Here is a 22245-nt window from a genome sequence, read left to right as displayed (position 1 = left end):
TCTAAACCTCTGAACTTACCAAAAGTTCACAGCGTAATTAAGTCTTTATTGCTTACTAGTCTCAACCACATTCACAGAAAAACTAAATTAACTACAAAATAACATTTAAAGTTATTTTTATCAAGTGCTCTGTTCTAAAGAAAAGCTGTATTATATTGGCTCATTTAATCCTCACCTTAACCCAGTAAGATTGAACATGTATTTTAAAGATAAGGAATATAAAAAATAAATAAAGATAAGGAATCAAGTTGAAGACATCAAATGACTTATCTAAGGTCACATGACTAGTAGGGGAAGTAAGTCTTCAAACTTAATCTGATTCCAAATTCATTGACCTTTCCACTATGTGACACAGATGTACTAAAATTAAAGGAAGAGAAATGAATAAAAATAAAAAAATGTTTAGGGGCACGTGGGTGGCTCAGCCAGTTAAGCCTCCGACTCTTGATCTCAGCTCAGGTCTTGATCTCAGGGTCGTGAGTTCAAGCCCCATGTTGGGCTCCACACTAGGCATGGAGCCTACTTAAAAAAATAAATGAAAATAAAATAAATAATAAATAAATAATATTTAAATCCTCTAATTGCATTTAGAAAGAAAACACTTTCAGATACATACAAAATTAACTGAAAAATGGTTGTGGTAGTAAATATTTATATATGTATATACATATCCACATATGCCACATATATATAAAACTTTTGTCATTATGTAATTACCTAGATGTATAAGAACTTATACTTACTTAAACATAAAAAGCTATAGGTAAAAAAGAGTTTTTAAATCTTTGAAAAAGTACTTAGTGATAGAAAAAGTAATAAACTAGTAGTTATGACCAAAACCATATGGCCCACAAAACCTAAAATATTTACTATCTGGCTCATTACAGAAGTTTACTGACTTCCTGAACTAAAGACAAACCTCGGAAGATAGCCCACAATCAATCAATCAATCAATCAATCAATAAATAGCACTGCCTGGGCTCACCTCTGGTTTGGATTCTAACTCATCTGATAACATTGATTCAGCTTCCAAATCCTGTAGCTGTTCAGGGACAGGTTAAAAATTTAATTCAGAGTCAACGACACCTTCCTGTTATGCTCATATTCCTCTAGGAAATGCTATGCTTTTCCTGTAAGATGCTGTGCTGGGTGGGTAATCAATTTAGCCTAAAAAAGGATGAGAGAGAGAGAGAATCAGAGGAGTAGAAAAATGTAGCTAAATAAATAAAGGCACGTCTCCACATATCTGAAAATCACAAGCAAACAAATAAAGAAGTCAGCCCAAAACACTTGTTTTAAAATAGAACAAGCCCAATAGATGTCAAAATCCATTAAAAGTTGTACTTTGTAGAATTTCTACTTCCAATAATCTATTTTTTAAAAGGTCTTAAAAACAGAAAAAGTATATGCCCAAAGAACTTAATGTTAGCATCTATAATAATAAACAACTGCAAGCAAGATATAAATACACATATATGCCCAACACTTAGGGAATGGCTAATTAGATTATGGCACTGTCACTTAAAAATATGGTTATAAAAATAATGCAACAAGAAGTGCCAATGACATGTTAAATTACAAAAACAAAATACAAAATTATATACTTGCTATTAAAACTAATTAAGATATGAACAGAAAAAAAGTAAAAGGAAATTAATACAACTATGATAATAACTATATTAGGTGGCAGGCTGGTATGACTTATTTTTCTTTTCTCAATTTCCTCATCTTTCTAAAAGTAGTTATACAGTCAAAATATGAACAGTGTTTCCCAAAAGTAGTACCCTTGGGACCCTGATGTAACTGTTCTCCCCCCATAATTAAAATTCTTACTTTCTTATCGCTTAATTTTTTCAGACTTTTGACAAAAGAGTCCACTGTATTTTGTACAATTGGTGCTAAAATTGGGAGCTCTGCCATATATAAAGTAATTACACAGTGTAAAATGTACCCGGATAGGAGTTTTCAATTAACACCAAAGTAACTGGAAAGTTAGAACAAGGCAGGCTTACTCTACAAAAAAGGCATTTAGAAGTTCCTGAATAAATGTTTATTGTCCTGTTGGTTCCTTCCTCTCCCCCTTGCTAGCTTCCAGAAATCCTCACTTTCATCATAAAAAAATAACAATTCACAAGATGTAAATGAAAGTGTCCTTTTAAGTTTCCCACATGATTTAAAATCAAGTATCATAAATCTCTGACTTTTCCCCTACGTTCTTCTTATTCAAGCTCTATACATAATAGTACAATGTTGTTTATTCATCCCTCTTTTCCACAGAGGAAGGAACCAAGGTTCAGTGCATCACTTGCTCAAGTTATTAAGTTGCAGAACCAGGACTCCCACCCACAGAGCAGGTTGGCATGGAATAGTGATTACACCTATCTACTTACATCTATGTCTGACCTTGAAACACCAGGGTTTAAGAATTCCTTCTCCCCAATTCCAGGTCATCTCAAGAAGCCAAGAAATAACCAAATATTTGTTTAGGTTATTCTTAAGGTTCCTCAAACTCTTGAGTTTCCAGGGATGTAAAATCTCTAGGAAACTAAACAACTATTTGCTGCCCTTTATATTTGTTAGGTTTCTTAGAAACCAATGATGCTCCCTGCGTTTCCATTATCCTTACCCAATGAAAAATGAAAAAAAAAATGAAGTTTATGAATATATGCACTGGACGAGGGAAAAATCATATACTAGATCTTAGATACTTTTGCAAAGCTGTAATAAAATTTAAAGAAGGAAGCTGCCACCTCTCTTATAGTTTAAGAGCCACCTCTAGATCACCATTTCTCAAGGGTCCATGGTTATCTATGATATCTTATATCTGTTTATTTTAGTGTCTTCATTTCAGTGATAATTTTTCAAAAAAATAACACAAGCATTTTCTGGAACAAATAGGTATCCATATTATAACTGAGTTCTCCCCAAATTTGTTGCCCATGTTTGTGGTTTGTATGTGTACTAAACTAAAGAGAGACTAGTAGGTAGGATAGAGTAGCACAGGCAGGCAGTACCTTATCAAGTATACTGTGTGAATCTCACCTTTAACACAGCAACTCGCTATGTATATCAGCCGGAAGTGTGATGGCAAATATGCAATTAAATTTGTTTCTATCCTCAATTCCCATTATCATTTAACAGGTTTCAAAAACTGCAATGCAATTTTTAAATAACAGCTTCAATGAGATATAATTCATATACCATACAATTCACTCATTTAAAGAGTACAGTTAAATTGTCTTTAGTATATTCACAGAGTTGTGCAACCACAACCACAATCAATTTTACAACAATTTCATCACCCCAAAAAAGAAAACCTGTACCTATCAGCAATCACTCCCCATTTCCTCCCAAACCTCACCCCAACCAGGCCGAGGGAACCACTAATTCCTATCTCTATGGATTTGCCTATTCTAAACATTTCATATAAATGGAATTATACATGTGATCTTTTGTGCTTGACTGCTATCACTTAGCATAATTCTCCCAAGGTTCAGCCATCTTGTAGCATGAATCAGTACTTAATTTCTTTTTATTGCCAATAATACTCTATTGTATGGATATACATTTTATTTATCCATGTACCACTTAATGGACATTTGATTATTTCTACAATTTGGCTATTATGAATAATGCTGCTATGAACATTCATGTACAAGTTTTTGAGTAGACATATGTTCTTACTCTTTTGGATATACACCTAGATGTGTAATTGCTAGGTCATATGTTAACTCTATGTTTAACCTCTTGAGGAATTACCAGGCTGTTTTCTGCACCATTTCACAATCCCACTAGCAGTGGATTTCTCTGCATTCTCACCAACACATTATTATAGCCCTCCTAGTAGGTGTGAATGGTAACTCATTGTGGTTTTGAGTTGCATTACCTGATGGCTAATGATACTGAGCATCTCTTCAAGTGTTTATAGACCACTTGTACATCTTTTTAGGAGAAATACTTATTCAGATCACTGGCCCATTTTTTAAATTGAGTTGTCCTTTTATTATTGAATTGTAAGAGTTCTTTATATATTCTAGATACAAGCCCCTTATCAGATATCTGATTTGCACAAACTTCCTCCCATTCTGTGTTCTCATTTGCAACACAAATCTTATCTTCATCTGAACAAGGCAACTCTAACTCTGACAATACCTCTATCAATACCACATTAAAATTGGCATTCAAGGACTTGTAGTCAGTTTTGGTTACACCTGAGATCCCATTATCACATGCTGCTTAACAATGTCTTAACACTTTAAAATACATACCTTGTATGATATTCTCTGCATAGTATTACTAAAGTTAAAATGTAGAAACAGAGGAAATATATTATTGAATCCAAGGGTAAATCTTTCCACTATTAAGTTCAACATTAAGTACTGCATTTCAGCAAAACGACATCCCTACCAAATAATATGAATGGTATTTTGAATTTTGTTTATGGTGTGGTTTACAACTGTATACTTATTCATAAAGATATAAATCATGGCAACTGATATAACTAAACTGTACTACCTGCATGGTTCCCTAGAGCCATCAAAACATCAGGCTGCTAATACTGTAATGAATTTGTATGGTGGCAGATGGTAACTACCCTTATCCTGGTGAGCAATGAGTAGTGTATCAAATTGTGGTAATGTGTCAAATTGTCAAATCATTATGTTGTACATCTGAAACTAATTTAACATTGTATGTCAACTATTCATCAATTAAAAATATATATTAGACTGCTTAAAGGAAACAATCTTGGTTCAGCATGTTAATTTTTTTTAAAAAATCCACTGACCCTACCACTGTTATTATTGAATTATTTGTAAACTTAGTTTTGATTTTAGTTGATTAAGAGCTACTGGGAGCTTCAGCATAGAAGGATGAGAATTACTACCTAGCTTTATGTCAAAGTATATTTAGAGTAATCATAATAAAAAATTGCCAGTATGGGGGCCAATATAGTGTCCCATGCAATGTTCTTCCTTTAAATGCAATTTGCATGACAGTGGAGTGAAAGGCACGGCTCTTACTCAAAAGGAAACTATTTTTTTTTAAGATTTTATTTATTTATTTGACAGAGAAATAGAGAAAGAGCACGAGTAGGCAGAGCAGCAGGCAGAGAGAGAAGCAGACTCTCCATTGAGCAGGGAGCCTGATGTGGGGCTTGAGCCCAAGAACCCTGGGATCATGACCTGAGCCAAAGGCAGCCACTTAACTAACTGAGCCATCCAGGTGCCCCAAAAGGAAGCTATTTTTAAGTTAACTATGGGTCTCAAGGAGATTTCTTCCCAGGCTTTCTTATGCTATTAATTAAGAGACTAGAAATGCAATACTGAGTGGTCACCCCAAATTCTTGAATGTGAACATGAATATTTGTTTTGTTTTGGTTTTTTTGTATCTTTACCTGGTAGACAGGCAAAATTTATACCCTTTCCTTTCAAATTAGAAAAATTACTAATTTAGCCCAATAATAAGAGATAATGATATTTAACTATCAGCAACCAAGGTCAAATCGTATTTTCCACAAATCATAAATAAGGCATCTTGGCTGTGGATAGAGTTCATAACAAAACAAAATGATCTCAGACACCCAAGGATTGGTCTAATAAATATTATTAATAAATATGAAATAAGTAGTTCTAGTCAGACCCTTTTCTTCCTCTACTCTTGGCAACAACAGGATTCTACTGTGTGCATGGTTCCTTATGGCCACCAAAGCACATTAGACTGCTTACAGAAAATTACCTTGGTCTAGCAGAAATTCTGTTTTTTAGAAATCCACTAACCCTGCCAATGCTATTATGTTAACAGCTAATAAAAGCAGAAAATGTTAATATGTTATCCCATAGTCAGCCTAAAGGTTAAAAAGAATGCAGGCAATACAAACCTTTGCAATGAACCAAAGCAAAGAACACAAGAAGCTCTGAAAAGTTCCGTAAATTTGTAACAAAAGAACTCATAACAAAAGTAAAGCCGATTTAAGACAATAGCAATCTCCATGATCTAGACCATCCTGAGAACAATTCTCCTTCTGTTTTTAGCCAAATAAACAAATCCTGAGAACTGAAGTCTGATTAACTGCATTCTTCTTCTACAGTACACTCAATATCATCCAGCAAATTATGCATTAACATTAAGTAGCTGAACAAGTTAAATAAAGAAGCTGAGATATGTTTATTAAAAAAAAAAAAAATCCAAGGTCTCTAAAACAGAAATCAAATTCTGCCTCTGACTTTTTGGTTGAGACCTAGCCGGGCTACTCATCTTCTGGGCCCTAGGAAATTCATCTGAAATACAGATGAAACAAATCTACCCTAGGATTATTTATGTATCAGTCAATAGACATAATTAAAAAATTCTTCAGAAACAAAGCTCTGCATAAGTGCTTAAGAAACAAGTAAATAGGGCGTCTGGGTGGCTCAGTTGGTTAAGCATCTGCCTTCAGCTCAGGTCATGATCCCAGGGTCCTGGGAGTCGCATGGGGCTCCCTGCTCAGTGGGGAGTCTTCTCCCTCTGCCCTTCCTCCCCCCCCACCACTCCCTGCTCTCTAGCTCATTCTCTTGCTCAAATAAATAAAGAAAATCTTTTAAAAAAAAGAAACAAGTAAATGTTTCAAATGCTCTGTATACTCTAGAATATTAAGAAATGCGCCTGGCTGGTTCAGTTGGTAGTGTGTGTGACTCTTGATCTTGGGGTTGTTAGTTCCAGCCTCCCGTTGGGTGTAGAGATTACTTAAAATAAAATCAAAAAAAAAAAAGAAAGAAAGAAAAGAAATCTGCCTTTTATTACTGTCCAAATTCCCTATAAAGCAGTGGTTTTCAAACATTTTGACTGAAAATCACAGTAAGATACATTTTCCATCATACCCCAGAGAGTGAAATACTAAGACACATACAAGTAACACATTTTCATGAAACAATACTAGCCTATGCTAATCTCATGTACTCTGATTTTTTAAAACTAAAACTCACTAAACTGATCTCAAAAGCTACTTAACAGATTACATCCCAAAGACTGAAAAACAGTATAAAATATCTTCAAAAGTCTAAAATACATATGTTAAAAAGAGACTCAGCCATAAAACATAAAGCCATTGGGGGCGCCTGGGTGGCTCAGTCGGTTAAGCGGCTGCCTTCGGCTCAGGTCATGATCCCAGGGTCCTGGGATCGAGCCCCATGTCCGGCTCCCTGCTCAGCAGAGAGCCTGCTTCTCCCTCTCCCTCTGCTTGCCACTCTGCCTACTTGTGCTCTCTATCTCTCTGTCAAATAAATAAATGGAATCTTTAAAAAAAAAAAAAAAATCCTACCTTTAAAAAAAAAAAACATAAAGCCATTGATATAAACCTGCTATATATATGTATACATATATATACACACATATATACATACACACATATATTACAATCAGCAATTATCATTGATCAGAGTCCTGGGGAAACTGAAATTACTTGAATCCTTACACAAGACAGGAATTAGTGGTAACACCAAGTTAGGAGGGTAGAGATGGCCTAAAACTAATGCAGGCTACATGGAGAAATACTGGGTGGGAGAACCAAGCCAAAATAAACTAAACAAGCAACAGGAGAACAGAGCTGATACAGGCGGTATCTTGCCTCAGTCCTGACTGCCATACAGAAGGGAGTGTATTCCAAAAGGAAAGATGAACAGGGGCTTTTACTGCTCTGCCTCAAGAAAGAAACAGAACATCATTGTGTCAACTTCTCCCCAAAAGCAATGTGATTCCACCCTAGGAAAACAAAGCCTAGAATATCAGTACTGCTCTTACTTTAGGGAGGTAGAAAATGCCTTGACCTTGGCCCACTTTCAGAAAGAAGGGGGGGGAGTGAGAAAAAAGAGGGAAGAAATTGAGAAACACTGTGGTCCCCCCAATTGGTAACCAATCTGCTTCTCAGTTCCCTCCATACCTACCTGTGGCTGACCACAAATATAGACCCAAACAATGCTTCACTGAAGATGAAAAAAACTAAAACAAAAATTCTACTAATGGTAGGGAATTACCATGCTCAAAAATTAAAATTAAAATTAAAATTAAAATTAAAAAGAACCGTTTGGGGCACCTGGATGGCTCAATTGTTAAGAGGCTGCCTTCGACTCTAGGTCATGATCCCAGGGTCCTGGGATAGAGCCCAGCATCCGGCTCCCTGCTCAGCGGGAGGCCTTGCTTCTCTCTCTCCCACTCCCCCTGCTTGTGTTCCCTCTCTCGCTCTCTGTCAAATAAATAAATAAAATATCTTTTAAAAAGGAAGGAAGGAAAGAAGAAAAGAAAGAAAAGAAAAGAACAGTTTAAATTTTGGTATAAAACAGTAGTCCTGGGACCGGACACCTGGGTGGCTCAGTGGGTTAAGTGTCTGAGTGGGGAGCCTGCTTCTTCCTCTGCCTGCAGCTCCCCTGCTTGTACTCACTCTCTCTCTCTGACAAATAAATAAATAAAATCTAAAAAAAAAAAAATTCCTAGGGAAAGAAAAACAAAGTACCTAGGGACGCCTGGGTGGCTCAGACCTTGAAGCATCTGCCTTCCGCTCAGGTCATGATCCCAGGGGCCTGGGATCAAGTCCTGCATCAGGCCCCTTGCTCAGCAGGAGAGCCTGCTTCTCCCTCTGCCCACCGCTCCTACTTGTGCGTGCACTCTCTCTGACAATTAAATAATCTTAAAAAAAAAAAGCCCAAGTAACTTTTTATATCCCTATCTAGCATATTATGGACGTTGATTAAATTCTAAGAACAAAGTGATAATAGGTACTAGTGAGAGAAATCTGGATTAGAGAACTGTGAAGCCAGAATGAATCTTAGAAACTATAGGATTCATCCTGGGCCTTCCCTCTTCCTTCCCAGGATCTGCTGAGGTGTTCCATTCCCACAGCCTTCATTTTTATTCCAGTCACCTCCCCATTTCTCTTCAATCCTTCAGAGCCAAATTTATCAAGAGACTTGTCTCCACCTTCAAATCTCCAATCACTACCCAATCCCATCACTTCACCAAAGCTTCTCTTATAAAGGTTACCAAAGATCTTCATGTTACCAAATTGGAGGGACACTTAACAGCCCCAATCTTACTTGACCTTTGTAATGAACTATTGTTTTTAACTGTCACACATTCATTTCTGCTGCCTGGGTGACAGATCTACATTATGTCTGGGGATCCACCCCTCCCAAACTGGATACATCCCTGGTTGAGACTATAGATTAAGGTGTTCTTTTCTTCACTGGCCAACTGTTGGACACTTGACCCATATTGAACAAATCAGACACTCTTCCTCAGAATGTGAATTCTCAAAGAAGTAACAAAGGGCTGAAAACTGCTGCAGCAGCCCTTTCATGCCAGTAATGCTGCTAGCAGCCTCCCCTAGAGCTGCTCCGATTCCTGTCCTTCATGAAGCCAGGGCCTTCATCATTTCCTTTGATCCCATGAGCTGCCCACATCCTTGCTATAAATTCCTCTTCTGAAGCAAACTGGTCACTTGCAAACAGAGCCATAACTGGTATTATCCCTTAGAAGCACTGCCTCCTTCCTCCAACACTTATACTCTCTGCTTCCAAGATACATGTTCCTCATTTTACTCTTACATCATTGCCATTCCTCCAGTTTCCTTTGGTAACTCCTATACTCTTCCTGTACTCAGCCTCTAAATATTAATATTCCTCAGGATAGTATTCAGGCTCTCTTTTCTTGCTACATTCTCCTCCTAGTGTAAACTTATGACTTTAAATGATACAGTCTTCAATTTTTTTTAAGGTTTTATTTAAATTCCAATTAGTTAACATACAGTGCAATATTAGTTTCACGTATATAATAGTTATTCAACACTTCTATACAACACCTGGAGCTCATCACCAAAATTTTTATCTACAGCCCAGATACCTCCTTTCAGCTGCAGACTTGCATATACAATTGCTTACCCGACATCTCTACTTAACATTTTAATTTGATATCTCAAATTTAACATGTCCAAAATGAATTCTCTCCCAAGCCTGTTTCCCATCACACCCTGCCAGCCCCACTCACCACAACCCTCTACTCAAGACGAGACCACCGTTCACCCCATTTAGGAGTCGTTTTTATTACTTTCTTTCCTTTGCTCCCAATATCCAGTCCAGCTGCAAGTCCTACTGAGACATCAAATCCACCTACTTCTATCTCTACTGTCACCACCCTATTTCAGGCCACCATCAATACTTGTCCTAAACTACTGTTAGTGCCACCTAACTGGTCTCCCTGCTTCTACTCTTGCCTCCATCCATTCTATTCTCTTCACAGTAGTAAATAGCATCTTAAAATGTGAGTTCTATTATATCATTCACCTGCTTGAAACTCTTTACTTGGCTTCCCAATGCACCTACACAAAATCCAAACCCCTTATCCTAGCCTGTGAGAACCTTATGTGATCCACTCGTGCTTCTCCAACCACACTTCAAGAGTCAGTCTCCCTTATGTGCTCACCAAGCTTCAGCCATCTTAGTTCCTTGAACAAATTAAGCTCTTTCTGATGTTAGGGATGTGCACATGTCATTTCCTCTACCTTGGAACGCTTTTACCTTTCTCTCCATTGGTTAGCTCTTTTTCATTCTTCTGGGCTCTGCTTAACTATCAACTCATTTAGAGAGGCTTTTTCTGATCGTCTTATCCAAAGACTCCCCATACTTCCACCTTTATTCTCTATCTCTGTTTCTAATTCCTTTTTTTTCTTTAAGATTTTATTTATTTGTCAGACAGAGAGAGAGAGAAAGAGCACAAGCAGAGGGAGGGGCAGGTAGAGGGAGAAGCAGGCTCCCGGATGAGCAAGGAGCCTGACGTGGGACTCAGGACCCTGGGATCATGACCCGAGCCGAAGGCAGACACTTAACTGACTGAGCCACCCAGGTGTCTTGCTGTTTCTAATTCCTTTGGTTTTATATAGCATTCATTTTTTGTCTGGATACCCTGTAAATTGTAAGCTCCATAAACAAGGGCAGGAACTAGTCTGTCTTGGTCACAACTTTACCTTCCACTACCTAGCATTGTGCCTGGCAAAGTATTATGTAATTCATAAGGAATTCAGGCCTCCAAGAGTCATTTCTGATACTGTGAAGCTCTCTTGGCTTTACTGTGAGATTTAAGGGCTTCCATACAAACTTCCCTGCAAGCACCTAGTAAGCACTGAATAAATATCTGTAGAGTAATGAATGACATGCAAATACCGGAATTTTTGTCTCTACTCCTGACCTCTCTTCTGAACTCCAAATTTTCATTTCTAACTGCTTATCTCCCCATGGATATCCATCTCAAACCTAACAATGTCCAAAATCCAGATTATCATCTCCACCACCAAACTTGTTCTTCTTCCTGTATTACCCATTTCAATTATTGCCCAATCTTCTTCCCACGCAGCTGTAAATTCTAGGTCTTTAACAATGTCTCTCATCCTCCATATTTAAATAACCCCAGTAGTTCTGATTCCCCCAAATTTATTCCTCCTGTAATACCCTGTTTAGGTCTCATTATCTTTCAAGTACACTATTAAAATAGGCTTCTAACTGGTCACCCTGTCCTAAAAATTCCCCTTTTCAATCCATCTTTTAATGCAGCCGCTTGAGTTATCTTTCCGAAACAGAAATGCTTATGTTACTCCACTCACTCAAAATTCAGTGCCTCAGAGTACTCGTCAAATTCCTAAGCATGGCATTTCAAATATTCTACAGTATATCCTCAAATACTGTTCCAGTTACAGCACTGTCCATATTCTCCAATTAACCCTTTACTCCATCCCCCATGGACTGGCTTTTGGAATGAACACCAGCCTATTTCAGTGCTCAAGTCTTTGCTTAGAACAGTTCTTCCACCAGTAATAAACACTCCCAATCCAGCTGTGATATTTTGAAATCCTTTCCAGCCTTTAAAATACAACTCAAATGCCATCCTCCACTAAGACACTGATCCTTTCCCTCCAATCAAAACAAATCTGTGCTTTTCTTTGGTGTTTTTGGCAACACACTGTTTCACCTCTCTTTAGCAACTATTCCATCCCGCCCTGGCTGTTAGTCTACATGCATATCTTTTTCACTGGTTAAGGTCGTTGAATTTATTCATTCTAACTCTCATTAACCTAGTATGATGCTTTGAACAAACTAAGCATTCAAAAAGTATCTGCTGAATAAATAGGTAAGCCTCTTCACCTACACAGGAGAAACAAAAGCACTAGAGATCAAGTAACTTGTCAAAAATCAAACATGTACTTAAAGGCAAGAATTCTTAAAAATTAGCACCTAAATCTTCCGTTGACTTTACTCTGTCCACGCTAAGATAACACAAAGTGGAATTTCTCACTCCCTAACAACAAAATGCCACTGACTCTATTTCAAAATGTTTCTTTTACTCTCCTTGCAAATATGTTACGTTGACCCATGTGCCAAAGTGATTAAGTACAAATTCTTAAGTCCCAGGTTAGTAATATTTAACTTCCAAATGGTGCCTAAATGCATTTCAGGCCTCATGAGCAAGTAGGATAAACTTTAATAAACTAACTCCATTCTTTCCTCTGAAGAAACTTCAGAGGATAAATTCAACCGGCGAACGCATACAGGCTGTAAACACAGCCCACAGCCTCGCCTTGAAATGACAGGCGAAGGAGAAGCCAGGAGCCAAGCCCCTCAGAGCCGGCAGCCTTCCTTCTTCTAGACCCAGGAAATAAGTGGACGTATGAAAGAGGGTAGCTCTGGGATGAAATAATCCAGGGCAGAGTCCTCTTGGCATCCTCTTTCCCCCTCTGCAAAGGCCTTGGTGTAGGGCCCCAAGGCCCGCGGGCAGGGCCCGGCTGCGGGTGCAGTCCAGCAGCCCCCGCCCTTAGGGACTCGCTGCTGACTCCAGCTTTCTCAAGACCGTCTTGTTCCTAAGCCCCTACCCCCAAAACCAAGCAAAGGAGCAATCACATCGGCCACAACGCCGCGAGGGGAAGGGCCGAAGCCGTAGGGCTTCAGACCGGCCGCTCCCGGGCCCGCCAGATCTGGGAGGGGTGCCCAAGGGGGGCGGTCTCCCTGTCCTCTCCGGAGGCGAACTCGGCCCGAGCCCCTGAGGAGCCGGTACTGGCTCCCTCCCTCTCGGGGACCACCTAGCTGCGCGGGTGTGGCCTGGCCCAGACCGGAGCTCACCTTCCCGTCCCGGGCAGCCTGCTAGCCGTCAAGGCGGTCCCGAATTCCGTCCACACACAGCGTCTTCCGGCTCCCGCCGGAAGCAGCGGCAGCGCGGGACAGGAAGTTTGGCCGGCCCCCAACGCTCACACCCACTCGCTCGCCCCAGGCTGGACCTGGGCGGCCCGGCGCGGGGTTCCGCCCGAGGCGTGGAGGGATGGAGGGAGGCGGGAGGCCGGGCTGTCTGCGCAGGGCCGGGCCTCCGGACGCTAGGAGCTGTGGCCTCCCGAGCCCTGTTCATTCCGGGCCTTGGGGCCCGGCGATCTGCGAAGCCCGAAAACGGGGTCAGTTCATTCCAGCCGTGACATCACTGCTTCCTTGCAGCAGCAGATGGGGTAGTTTTTCCTGTCAGCTGAGAGCGGAACTAGTTACAATGGAGGCCAGCGAGAAAGAGAGCACTACTTAAACATTTACCGAAGTTCTCACTGAAGAGGACCTCAAAGCTTCGCTGCCTGAGAAGGGAACTTGCAGAATCTAGTTCTGCATTGCATTCGGGACAGGGTAAGAATTGAGACTCAGGTGTACAACTTTTCTTCTAATATGAATTCCCTAGAGTCTGGGATCCCTATATGAGGATGGAAAGAGCTCTCGAATACCCACACTGGGGGCTAGAACACTTGAGTTCCAGGCTGGATGCCATCACGTTAGAGCTTTATGCGGTTGAGACTTTGAAATTACTAATTTTTAAATACTTGCTGTGTGCCAAAGGATGAGGAACTCAACTAAAATAGTGACAGTGGGAATTAAAGGAGTTCTCTAAGGCATTTTCAGCGTTGACAGGCCTGATGACAGGCCATCTGAATGAGTATTAGTTTGGGTGCACAATGGTGATTTAAAAACAAAGCAGAAACGTGTAAGAGGAAGGTGACTCCTCTTTAGATAAACAGTTTATCCCGCGTGCCAACAGGATATTTTACTTGGGAGGTCCTAAGCTCAAGTAAGAGGTCAGAAATAGAGATGCAGATTTGGGAGTTATCAACATACAGCGCTCTCGAAATGATCCAGGAAAGGTATATAAAAGAAGAGGACACTGAGGTCAGCTGGAGTGACTGATGACTCACACAGTTTGAATCTACGTCCTACAAATGTTGCAGACAAAAGTATATAGCAGGGTGTAAAAAGGTGACCATAAACCAGCACAACACTTGAAAAATATCTTCAATTTTATTGTTGTAAAGGGTTGATTATAATTAATGAAACAAACCATCTTATTTAGAGGTACATTAGATCTTGAACACTCATGTTTACAACCAACTGTTAATTTGCTCAGTCCTGTCATTTTCTAAAGCTGTCTTTGTTGCCTAAATCTTTCTGATCACTTAAAACTTCAAGTGATGTTTTTATCTATTTGCCCTCAAAATCTTTACACTATTTGACAGTATGTAACTGCTAACCTAAAACAAACATGCTTTTATCAATACATATATTTGAGTTTTTAGGCTATACAGTAAATTATTTAGCAAAACACAAACAGATAATCCTCTGTAATAAACTAGTCTTTTTCAACAACCTGACTGACCTGTTTTCTTCTCAACACAAAACCTCTGCTCTCCTATCCTAAAAACTGCTCCACAAGCTCTAAATTCCCCCCAAACCCCAACACATGCTCTGCCATTAAATCTCTTCCATCTACAATATAGAAAAGCCATCCCAATTCTATTCTTATACCAAGTTACAGTTCAAGAATTATGTAAAGCATTTTCAGGTCAACATGTATTTACTATGTGTCTTCTCAAGCATTCTATTTTAAATAAAAGTTATTAACTAAAAATTGACTTATTAAGCTGATCCATTAAGCACTTATATCAAATCTCCAGTGGTTTCAGAATATCTGATCAAATATCATATATCAGTTTTACTAAAAGAAAGAAAAATAGGTCATGTTGACTTCAATCTATTACTGTAAATAATCATGTTGGATATAGAGAACACATATGATATTGAAGATATAGGAAAAAATTATGCAACTAGAAAATATTACCAAGGATCACATTTAAATAAAAAGCCATCTGTACTCTAAGATATTTTTTATTGTATCTTAAAAATCTTTCTGCAAAATGGAAAGAAATCTGTATATTTCCTTGATAAAGATGCTTATACAGATTACACAGAGGTTTCTTCTGAAATGCAAACTATCTGCTTTCCTATGTTACCTCCTGTCATCATGGACTGGAATGCAGCTAGAAAGAAAAAAAACCTAGGTTATATGAAAACATGAATATCACTATCATACATGTTTATTAGTACATGAAACAGTTAATTTGAATAATTTCTGTGATGATTTTAATATTAAGAATAGAAGGAAACTGTCATGAAAAGAAGTTACAAGATAAACTAACCCAATTTATATCTTAAAAATGTGCTTTTACCCAAACTATAAATATTTATATCTACCTCAATATTCACTGTTTACAGAGTCTGAAGACTAGAATAAGTATGAGGATAAAATGTCAGGAAAATCAATTTTCCAAAAACTATTAAAAATAATAGAAATCTGGGGCACCTGGGTGGCTAAGTGATCAACTCTCGATTTCCACTCAGGTCCTGATCTCTGGGTGGTGATCTCTGGGTCATGAGGTGGAGCCCCACACTGGGCTCTGTGCTGGGCGTGGAGCGTGCCTGGGATTCTCTCTCCTTCTGCCTCTGCCTCCCCCCACGTCCCCGTACTCCCTATCCCCACTCGCGCACTCTCTCCAAAAATTAAAAAGATTATAGAAATCTTGGGGCGCCTGGGTGGCTCAGTCAGTTAAGCACCTGCCTTTGGCTCGGGTCGTGATCCTGGAGTCCTGGGATCTAGCCCCTCCATGGGCTTCCTGCTCAGCGGAGAGTTTGCTTCTCCCTCTCCCTCTTCCCCTCCCCCTGCTTGTGCTCTCTAGCTCTGTCAAATAAATAAAATCTTTAAAAAAAAAATAGAAATCTAATCATAAAGTTTTACTAAGTAAAATACACATCTGTTTATGCCAGGAAAATGAGTGAAATTTATATTTCTGTTTGGTAAACATATTGGTCAAATGTATTAAATATTTTTTCTATAAAAGTCAAAAAATCAGTTTAATCTCTCATTTGAAACAAAGAATGTTGAAATCTGTGTATATTAGGAAAAAAAAAACCTAGGGGCGCCTGGGTGGCTCACTTGTTTAAGCTTCTGCCTTCAGCTCAGGTCATGATCCCAGGGTCCTGGGACTGAGCCCCATGCCAGGCTTCCTGCTCAGCAGGATGTCTGCCTCTCCCCTTGTCTCCCCTCCCACCCCCCCCAACTTGTGGCTCATGCTCACTCTCTCTCTCTCAAATAAATAAATAAAATCTTAAAAAAAAAAACTTAAATATTGAAAATCTGTTTAATATAATCTTATGATGCCTTAGAACCATTCAACCTGGGGGCACCTGGGTGGCTCAGTCCCTTAAGTGTCTGCCGTGGGCTCAGGTCATGATCTCAGGATCCTGGGATTGCCCAGCATTTGGGCTCCCTGCTCAGTAGGGAGCCTGCTACTCCCTCTTCCTCTGCTCCTCCCCCCTGCTCATGCTCACTGGCGCTCTCTCTCAAATAAATAAATAAATAAAACCAATCTGAAAAAGTTACGTAGAAGCTAAATGACTTTCATGATTCTTACGTTTTTTTCGTAACTTGTTTCAAAACCAAAGAAACATTTATTTTATGATTTGAAATGAAAACAATACTTCTTAAATACCTCTAAGCTGAACTTTAACGAAGTTTGATGAAGATATTTAAGTAAACTCGCAGGGTGGTTTTACAGGAAAGAAAGAAATGCTTTAAAAAGAAAAAAACAGGAGGCGGAGCAAGATGGCGGAGGAGTAGGAGACCTAGATTTCGCCTGGTCTCAGGAATTCAGCTGAATAGGGATCAAACCATTCTGAACACCTACGAACTCAACAGGAGATCGAAGAGGAGAGTAGCAACAACTCTCTGAACAGAGAAGCGACCACTTCCTGGAAGGTAGGACGTGCGAAGTGAATCCAGGGCGATATTCGGGAGGATAGATGGCGGGGGAGGGGCCTCCGCCCGCCGCTTCTGGCAAGTGGTAGAGCCGCCGAGCACAAAATCGGACCTTTTAGAAGTTGGCTTGGCTGAGGGACGTCGCTGCAGTGGCTAAGCAGGGGGTGGAATCCTCCCGGGACAGTGTGGTCTCAGGACCCTCGGGGTCACAGAAAGACCGGGGGTGCCTGAGTGCAGCAGAGCTCCCAGGTATCACAGCGGGGAAGCCAGCTGCTGAGACGGAGCCGAGGCGCGGGTTCTCAGCTCGGGGTTGCCATAAACTGTGATCCGCGGCCCAGTTGGGCCACTGCTCCTCCAGCAGGGACCCAACAAGCGGCAGAGCCGGGGAGACGCCCCTTCCTTCCCGGGGAGGAGCGGTGCGGGAGCGCACCGCAGGGATCTGCTGGGTTTGGAGACTCCACACGGGGTCGGGTGCCAGAGATAGCAACGCTGGGTCACAGGCCGAGTGAGCACGGAGTGCGGCTGGAGACCAGGGAGACGGGAGTGACTGCTTTTCTCTGGGGGCACACTGAGGAGCGGGGCCCCGAGTTCTCAGCTCCTCCGGGTGGAGATTGGGAGGCCACCATTTTCACCCTGATCCTCCAAAGCTGTACCGAGAGCTTGCAGGGAACAAAAGCTCCTGAGAGCAAACCCAAGCAGCTTCCTTAGCCCTGACCGACAAGGGCGGGGCAATTCAGCCTCCGGCAAAGACATTTGGAAACCACAGCAACAGGCCCCTCCCCCAGAAGATCAGCATGAACAGCCAGCAAGCCAAGACCAAGTTTACCGATCAAGGAGAACGGGAGAACTCCAGCGCTAGGGGAATACTGCACATAGAATTCATGGCCTTTTTTTACCATGATTCATTAGTTCATCAAAGTTAATTTTTGTTAACTGTTTTTTTTTATTTTTCTTTTTCCCTTTTTCAACCAACATCTTATCAATCCCTTTTTTTAAAAAAAACATTTTTATTTTTCATTTTTAGAGTCATATTTTATCCCTTCATAGTAGTTACCCTTATTTTTGGCATATATATATAAGTTGTTCTCTCTTTAAAATTTTGAGATACAGTTTCTTCTAACAGATCAAAATATACCCTAAATCACTAGTGTATGGCTTTGTTCTAGTCTCCTGCCTGATCACATTCTCTCCCTTTTTCCTTTTTTTTTCTTAAATCTTCTTCTTTCTTTTTTCAAACAACTTCTTATCTTATCAAGTCCTTTTATAAAATCTTTTATAATTTTCATATTTACAATCATCTTCCATCCCTTCATTGTATCAACACTTATTTTGTACATATATGTCTTTCTTCCTTTAAAATTTTAGGAGGCACTTTTTTCTAACAGACCAAAATACACCCAAAATCTAGTGTGTGGCACTGATCTATGCACTAGCCTGATCATATTTGATCATATTCTGCTTTTTTTGTATTGTTCTGTTTTTGTTTTTATCTTTTTTCTTTTTTTTTTTCTCTTTCTTTTTTCTTTCTTTCCCTTTCTTTTCCCCTGGTTTCAGGTCTTTTCTGATTTGTATACAGTACATTTGCTGGGGACGTTGTAAACCTGTTAGCATTTTGTTCTCTCATTCATCTATTCTCCTCTGGACAAAATGACAAGATGAAAAAAATCACCTCAGCAAAAAGAACAAGAGGTAGTACCGTCAGCCAGGGACCTACTCAATACGGACATTAGTACGATGTCGGACCTAGAGTTCAGAATCATGACTTTAAAGATACTAGCTGGGCTTGAAAAAAGCGTGGAAGTTATTAGAGAAACCCTTTCTGGAGAAATAAAAGAACTAAAATCTAACCAAATCGAAATCAAAAAGGCTATTGATGAGGTGCAATCAAAAATGGGGGCACTAACTGCTAGGATAAATGAGGCAGAAGAGAGAATCAGTGATATAGAAGACCAAATGATGGAAAATAAAGAGGCTGAGAAAAAGAGAGAGAAACAACTACAGGATCACGAGGGCAGAATTCGAGAGATAAGTGATACGATAAGACGAAACAACATTAGAATAATTGGGATCCCAGAAGAAGAAGAGAGAGAGAGAGGGGGGCAGAAGGTATATTGGAGCAAATAATAGCAGAGAACTTCCCTAATGTGAGGAAGGAAACAGGCATCAAAATCCAGGAGGCACAGAGAACCCCTCTCAAAATCAATAAAAATAGGTCAACACCCCGACATCTAATAATAAAACTTACGAGTCTCAGAGACAAAGAGAAAATCCTGAAAGCAGCTCGGGAGAAGAGATATGTAACCTACAATGGTAGAAACATTAGATTGGCAACAGACCTATCCACAGAGACCTGGCAGGCCAGAAAGGACTGGCAAGATATCTTCAGAGCACTAAACGAGAAAAATATGCAGCCAAGAATACTATATCCAGCTAGGCTGTCATTGAAAATAGAAGGAGAGATAAAAAGCTTCCAGAACAAACAAAAATTAAAGGAATTTGCAAACACGAAACCAGCCCTCCAAGAAATATTGAAAGGGGTCCTCTAAGCAAAGAGAGAGCCTAAAAGCAGCAAAGATCAGAAAGGAACACAGACAACATACACTAACAGTCACCTTACAGGCAATACAATGGCACTAAATTCATACCTTTCAATAGTTACCCTGAATGTAAATGGGTTAAATGCCCCAATCAAAAGACACAGGCTATCAGATTGGATTAAAAAACAAGACCCATCAATATGCTGTCTGCAAGAGACTCATTTTAGACCCAAAGACACCCCCAGATTGAAAGTGAGGGGGTGGAAAACCATTTACCATGCTAATGGACATCAAAAGAAAGCTGGGGTGGCAATCCTTATATCAGACGAACTAGATTTTAACACAAAGACTGTAATAAGAGATGAGGAAGGACACTATATCCTACTTAAAGGGTCTATCCAACAAGAAGATCTAACAATTGTAAATATCTATGCCCCGAACATGGGAGCAGCCAATTATATAAGGCAATTAATAACAAAAGCAAAGAAACACATTGACAACAATACAATAATAGTGGGGGACTTTAACACCCCCCTGACTGAAATGGACAGATCATCTAAGCAAAAGATCAACAAGGAAATAAAGACTTTAAATGACACACTGGACTAAATGGACTTCACAGACACATTCAGAACATTCCATCCCAAAGCAACAGAATACACATTCTTCTCTAGTGCCCATGGAACATTCTCCAGAATTGATCACATCCTAGGTCACAAATCAGGTCTCAACTGGTACCAAAAGATTGGGATCATTCCCTGCATATTTTCAGATCACAATGCTTTGAAACTAGAACTCAATCACAAGAGGAAAGTCGGAAAGAACTCAAATACATGGAGGCTAAAGAGCATCCTACTAAAGAATGAATGGGTCAACCAGGAAATTAAAGAAGAATTAAAAAAATTCATGGAAATCAATGAAAATGAAAACACAACTGTTCAAAATCTTTGGGATACAGCAAAGGCAGTCCTGAGAGGAAAGTATATAGCAATACAAGCCTTTCTCAAGAAACAAGAAAGGTCTCAAATACACAACCTAACCCTACACCTAAAGGAGCTGGAGAAAGAACAGCAAATAAAGCCTAAACCCAGCAGCAGAAGAGAAATAATAAAGATCAGAGCAGAAATCAATGAACTAGAAACCAAAAGAACAGTAGAACAGATCAACGAAACTAGGAGCTGGTTCTTTGAAAGAATTAACAAGATTGATAAACCCCTGGCCAGACTTATCCAAAAGAAAAGAGAAATGACCCAAATCAACAAAATCATGAATGAAAGAGAGATCACAACCAACACCAAAGAAATACAAACAATTATAAGAACATATTATGAGAAACTCTATGCCAGCAAATTAGATAACCTGGAAGAAATGGGTGCATTCCTAGAGATGTATCAACTACCAAAATTGAACCAGGAAGAAAAAGAAAACCTGAACAGACCTATAACCACTACGGAAATTGAAGCAGTCATCAAAAATCTCCCAGGAAACAAAAGCCCAGGGCCAGATGGCTTCCCAGGGGAATTCTATCAGACATTTAAAGAAGAATTAATACCTATTCTCCTGAAACTGTTCCAAAAAATAGAAATGGAAGGAAAACTTCCAAACTCATTTTATGAGGCCAGCATTACCTTGATCCCAAAACCAGACAAAGACCCCATCAAAAAAGAGAATTACAGACCAATATCCTTGATGAACATGGATGCAAAAATTCTCACCAAAATACTAGCCAATAGGATCCAACAGTACATTAAAAGGATTATTCACCATGACCAAGTGGGATTTATCCCTGGGCTGCAAGGCTGGTTCAACATCCGCAAATCAATCAACGTGATACAATACATTAACAAAAGAAAGAACAAGAATCATATGATCCTCTCAATAGATGCAGAAAAAGCATTTGACAAAGTACAGCATCCTTTCTTGATCAAAACTCTTCAGAGTATAGGGATAGAGGCTACATACCGCAATATCATAAAAGCCATCTATGAAAAACCTAAAGCGAATATCATTCTCAATGGGGAAAGGCTGAGAGCTTTTCCCCTAAGGTCAGGAACGCGGCAGGGATGTCCACTCTCACCACTGCTATTCAATATAGTATTAGAAGTCCTAGCCACAGCAGTCAGACAACAAAAAGAAATCAAAGGCATCCAAATCGGCAAAGAGGAAGTCAAACTCTCACTCTTTGCAGATGATATGATACTGTACGTGGAAAACCCAAAAGACTCCACCCCAAAACTGCTAGAACTCATACAGGAATTCAGTAAAGTAGCAAGATATAAAATCAATGCACAGAAATCAGTGGCATTCCTATACACCAACAACAAGACAGAAGAGAGACAAATCAAGGAGTCGATCCCATTTACAATTGCACCCAAAACCATAAGATACCTAGGAATAAATTTAACCAAAGAGGCAAAGGATCTGTACTCAGAAAACTATAAAATACTCATGAAAGAAATTGAGGAAGACACAAAGATCCAAATCGGCAAAGAGGAAGTCAAACTCTCACTCTTTGCAGATGATATGATACTGTACGTGGAAAACCCAAAAGACTCCACCCCAAAACTGCTAGAACTCATAC

General features: G+C 39.7%; 2 protein-coding genes across 7 annotated transcripts in view; both read right to left on the bottom strand.

Moving 5' to 3' along the window:
• Positions 1–13279, bottom strand: part of ZNF410 (zinc finger protein 410) — a 38846-nt gene extending 25567 nt beyond the window's left edge. The window contains exons 1-3 of one of the 2 annotated variants that reach the window (XM_025869684.2): positions 13134–13218; positions 3043–3151; positions 986–1167 (exon numbers count right to left, since the gene is read on the bottom strand). In XM_025869684.2, the coding sequence (XP_025725469.1) occupies positions 986–1018 (33 nt within the window). In that variant the 5' untranslated portion in view covers positions 1019–1167; positions 3043–3151; positions 13134–13218. Of the gene's footprint in view, positions 1–985; positions 1168–3042; positions 3152–13133 lie in introns of both variants that reach the window. The other variant, XM_025869683.2, reaches the window with a different exon arrangement.
• Positions 13280–14317: 1038 nt separating this feature from the next.
• Positions 14318–22245, bottom strand: part of PTGR2 (prostaglandin reductase 2) — a 35100-nt gene continuing 27172 nt past the window's right edge. For all 5 annotated transcript variants that reach the window (XM_025869688.2, XM_073895542.1, XM_025869687.2 and 2 more), the window contains one exon: positions 14318–15352. In XM_025869688.2, coding sequence (XP_025725473.1) covers positions 15276–15352 — 77 coding nt within the window. In that variant the 3' untranslated portion in view covers positions 14318–15275. The remainder of the gene's footprint in view (positions 15353–22245) is intronic.

Source organism: Callorhinus ursinus, unplaced genomic scaffold (assembly GCF_003265705.2).
Source record: "Callorhinus ursinus isolate GAN/ISIS: 27379988/994484 unplaced genomic scaffold, GSC_fseal_2.0 scaffold8, whole genome shotgun sequence".
Classification (NCBI taxonomy): domain Eukaryota; kingdom Metazoa; phylum Chordata; class Mammalia; order Carnivora; family Otariidae; genus Callorhinus; species Callorhinus ursinus.
Note: the sequence above shows the minus strand (reverse complement) of the source record. Positions and strands in the feature narration are given on the sequence as shown.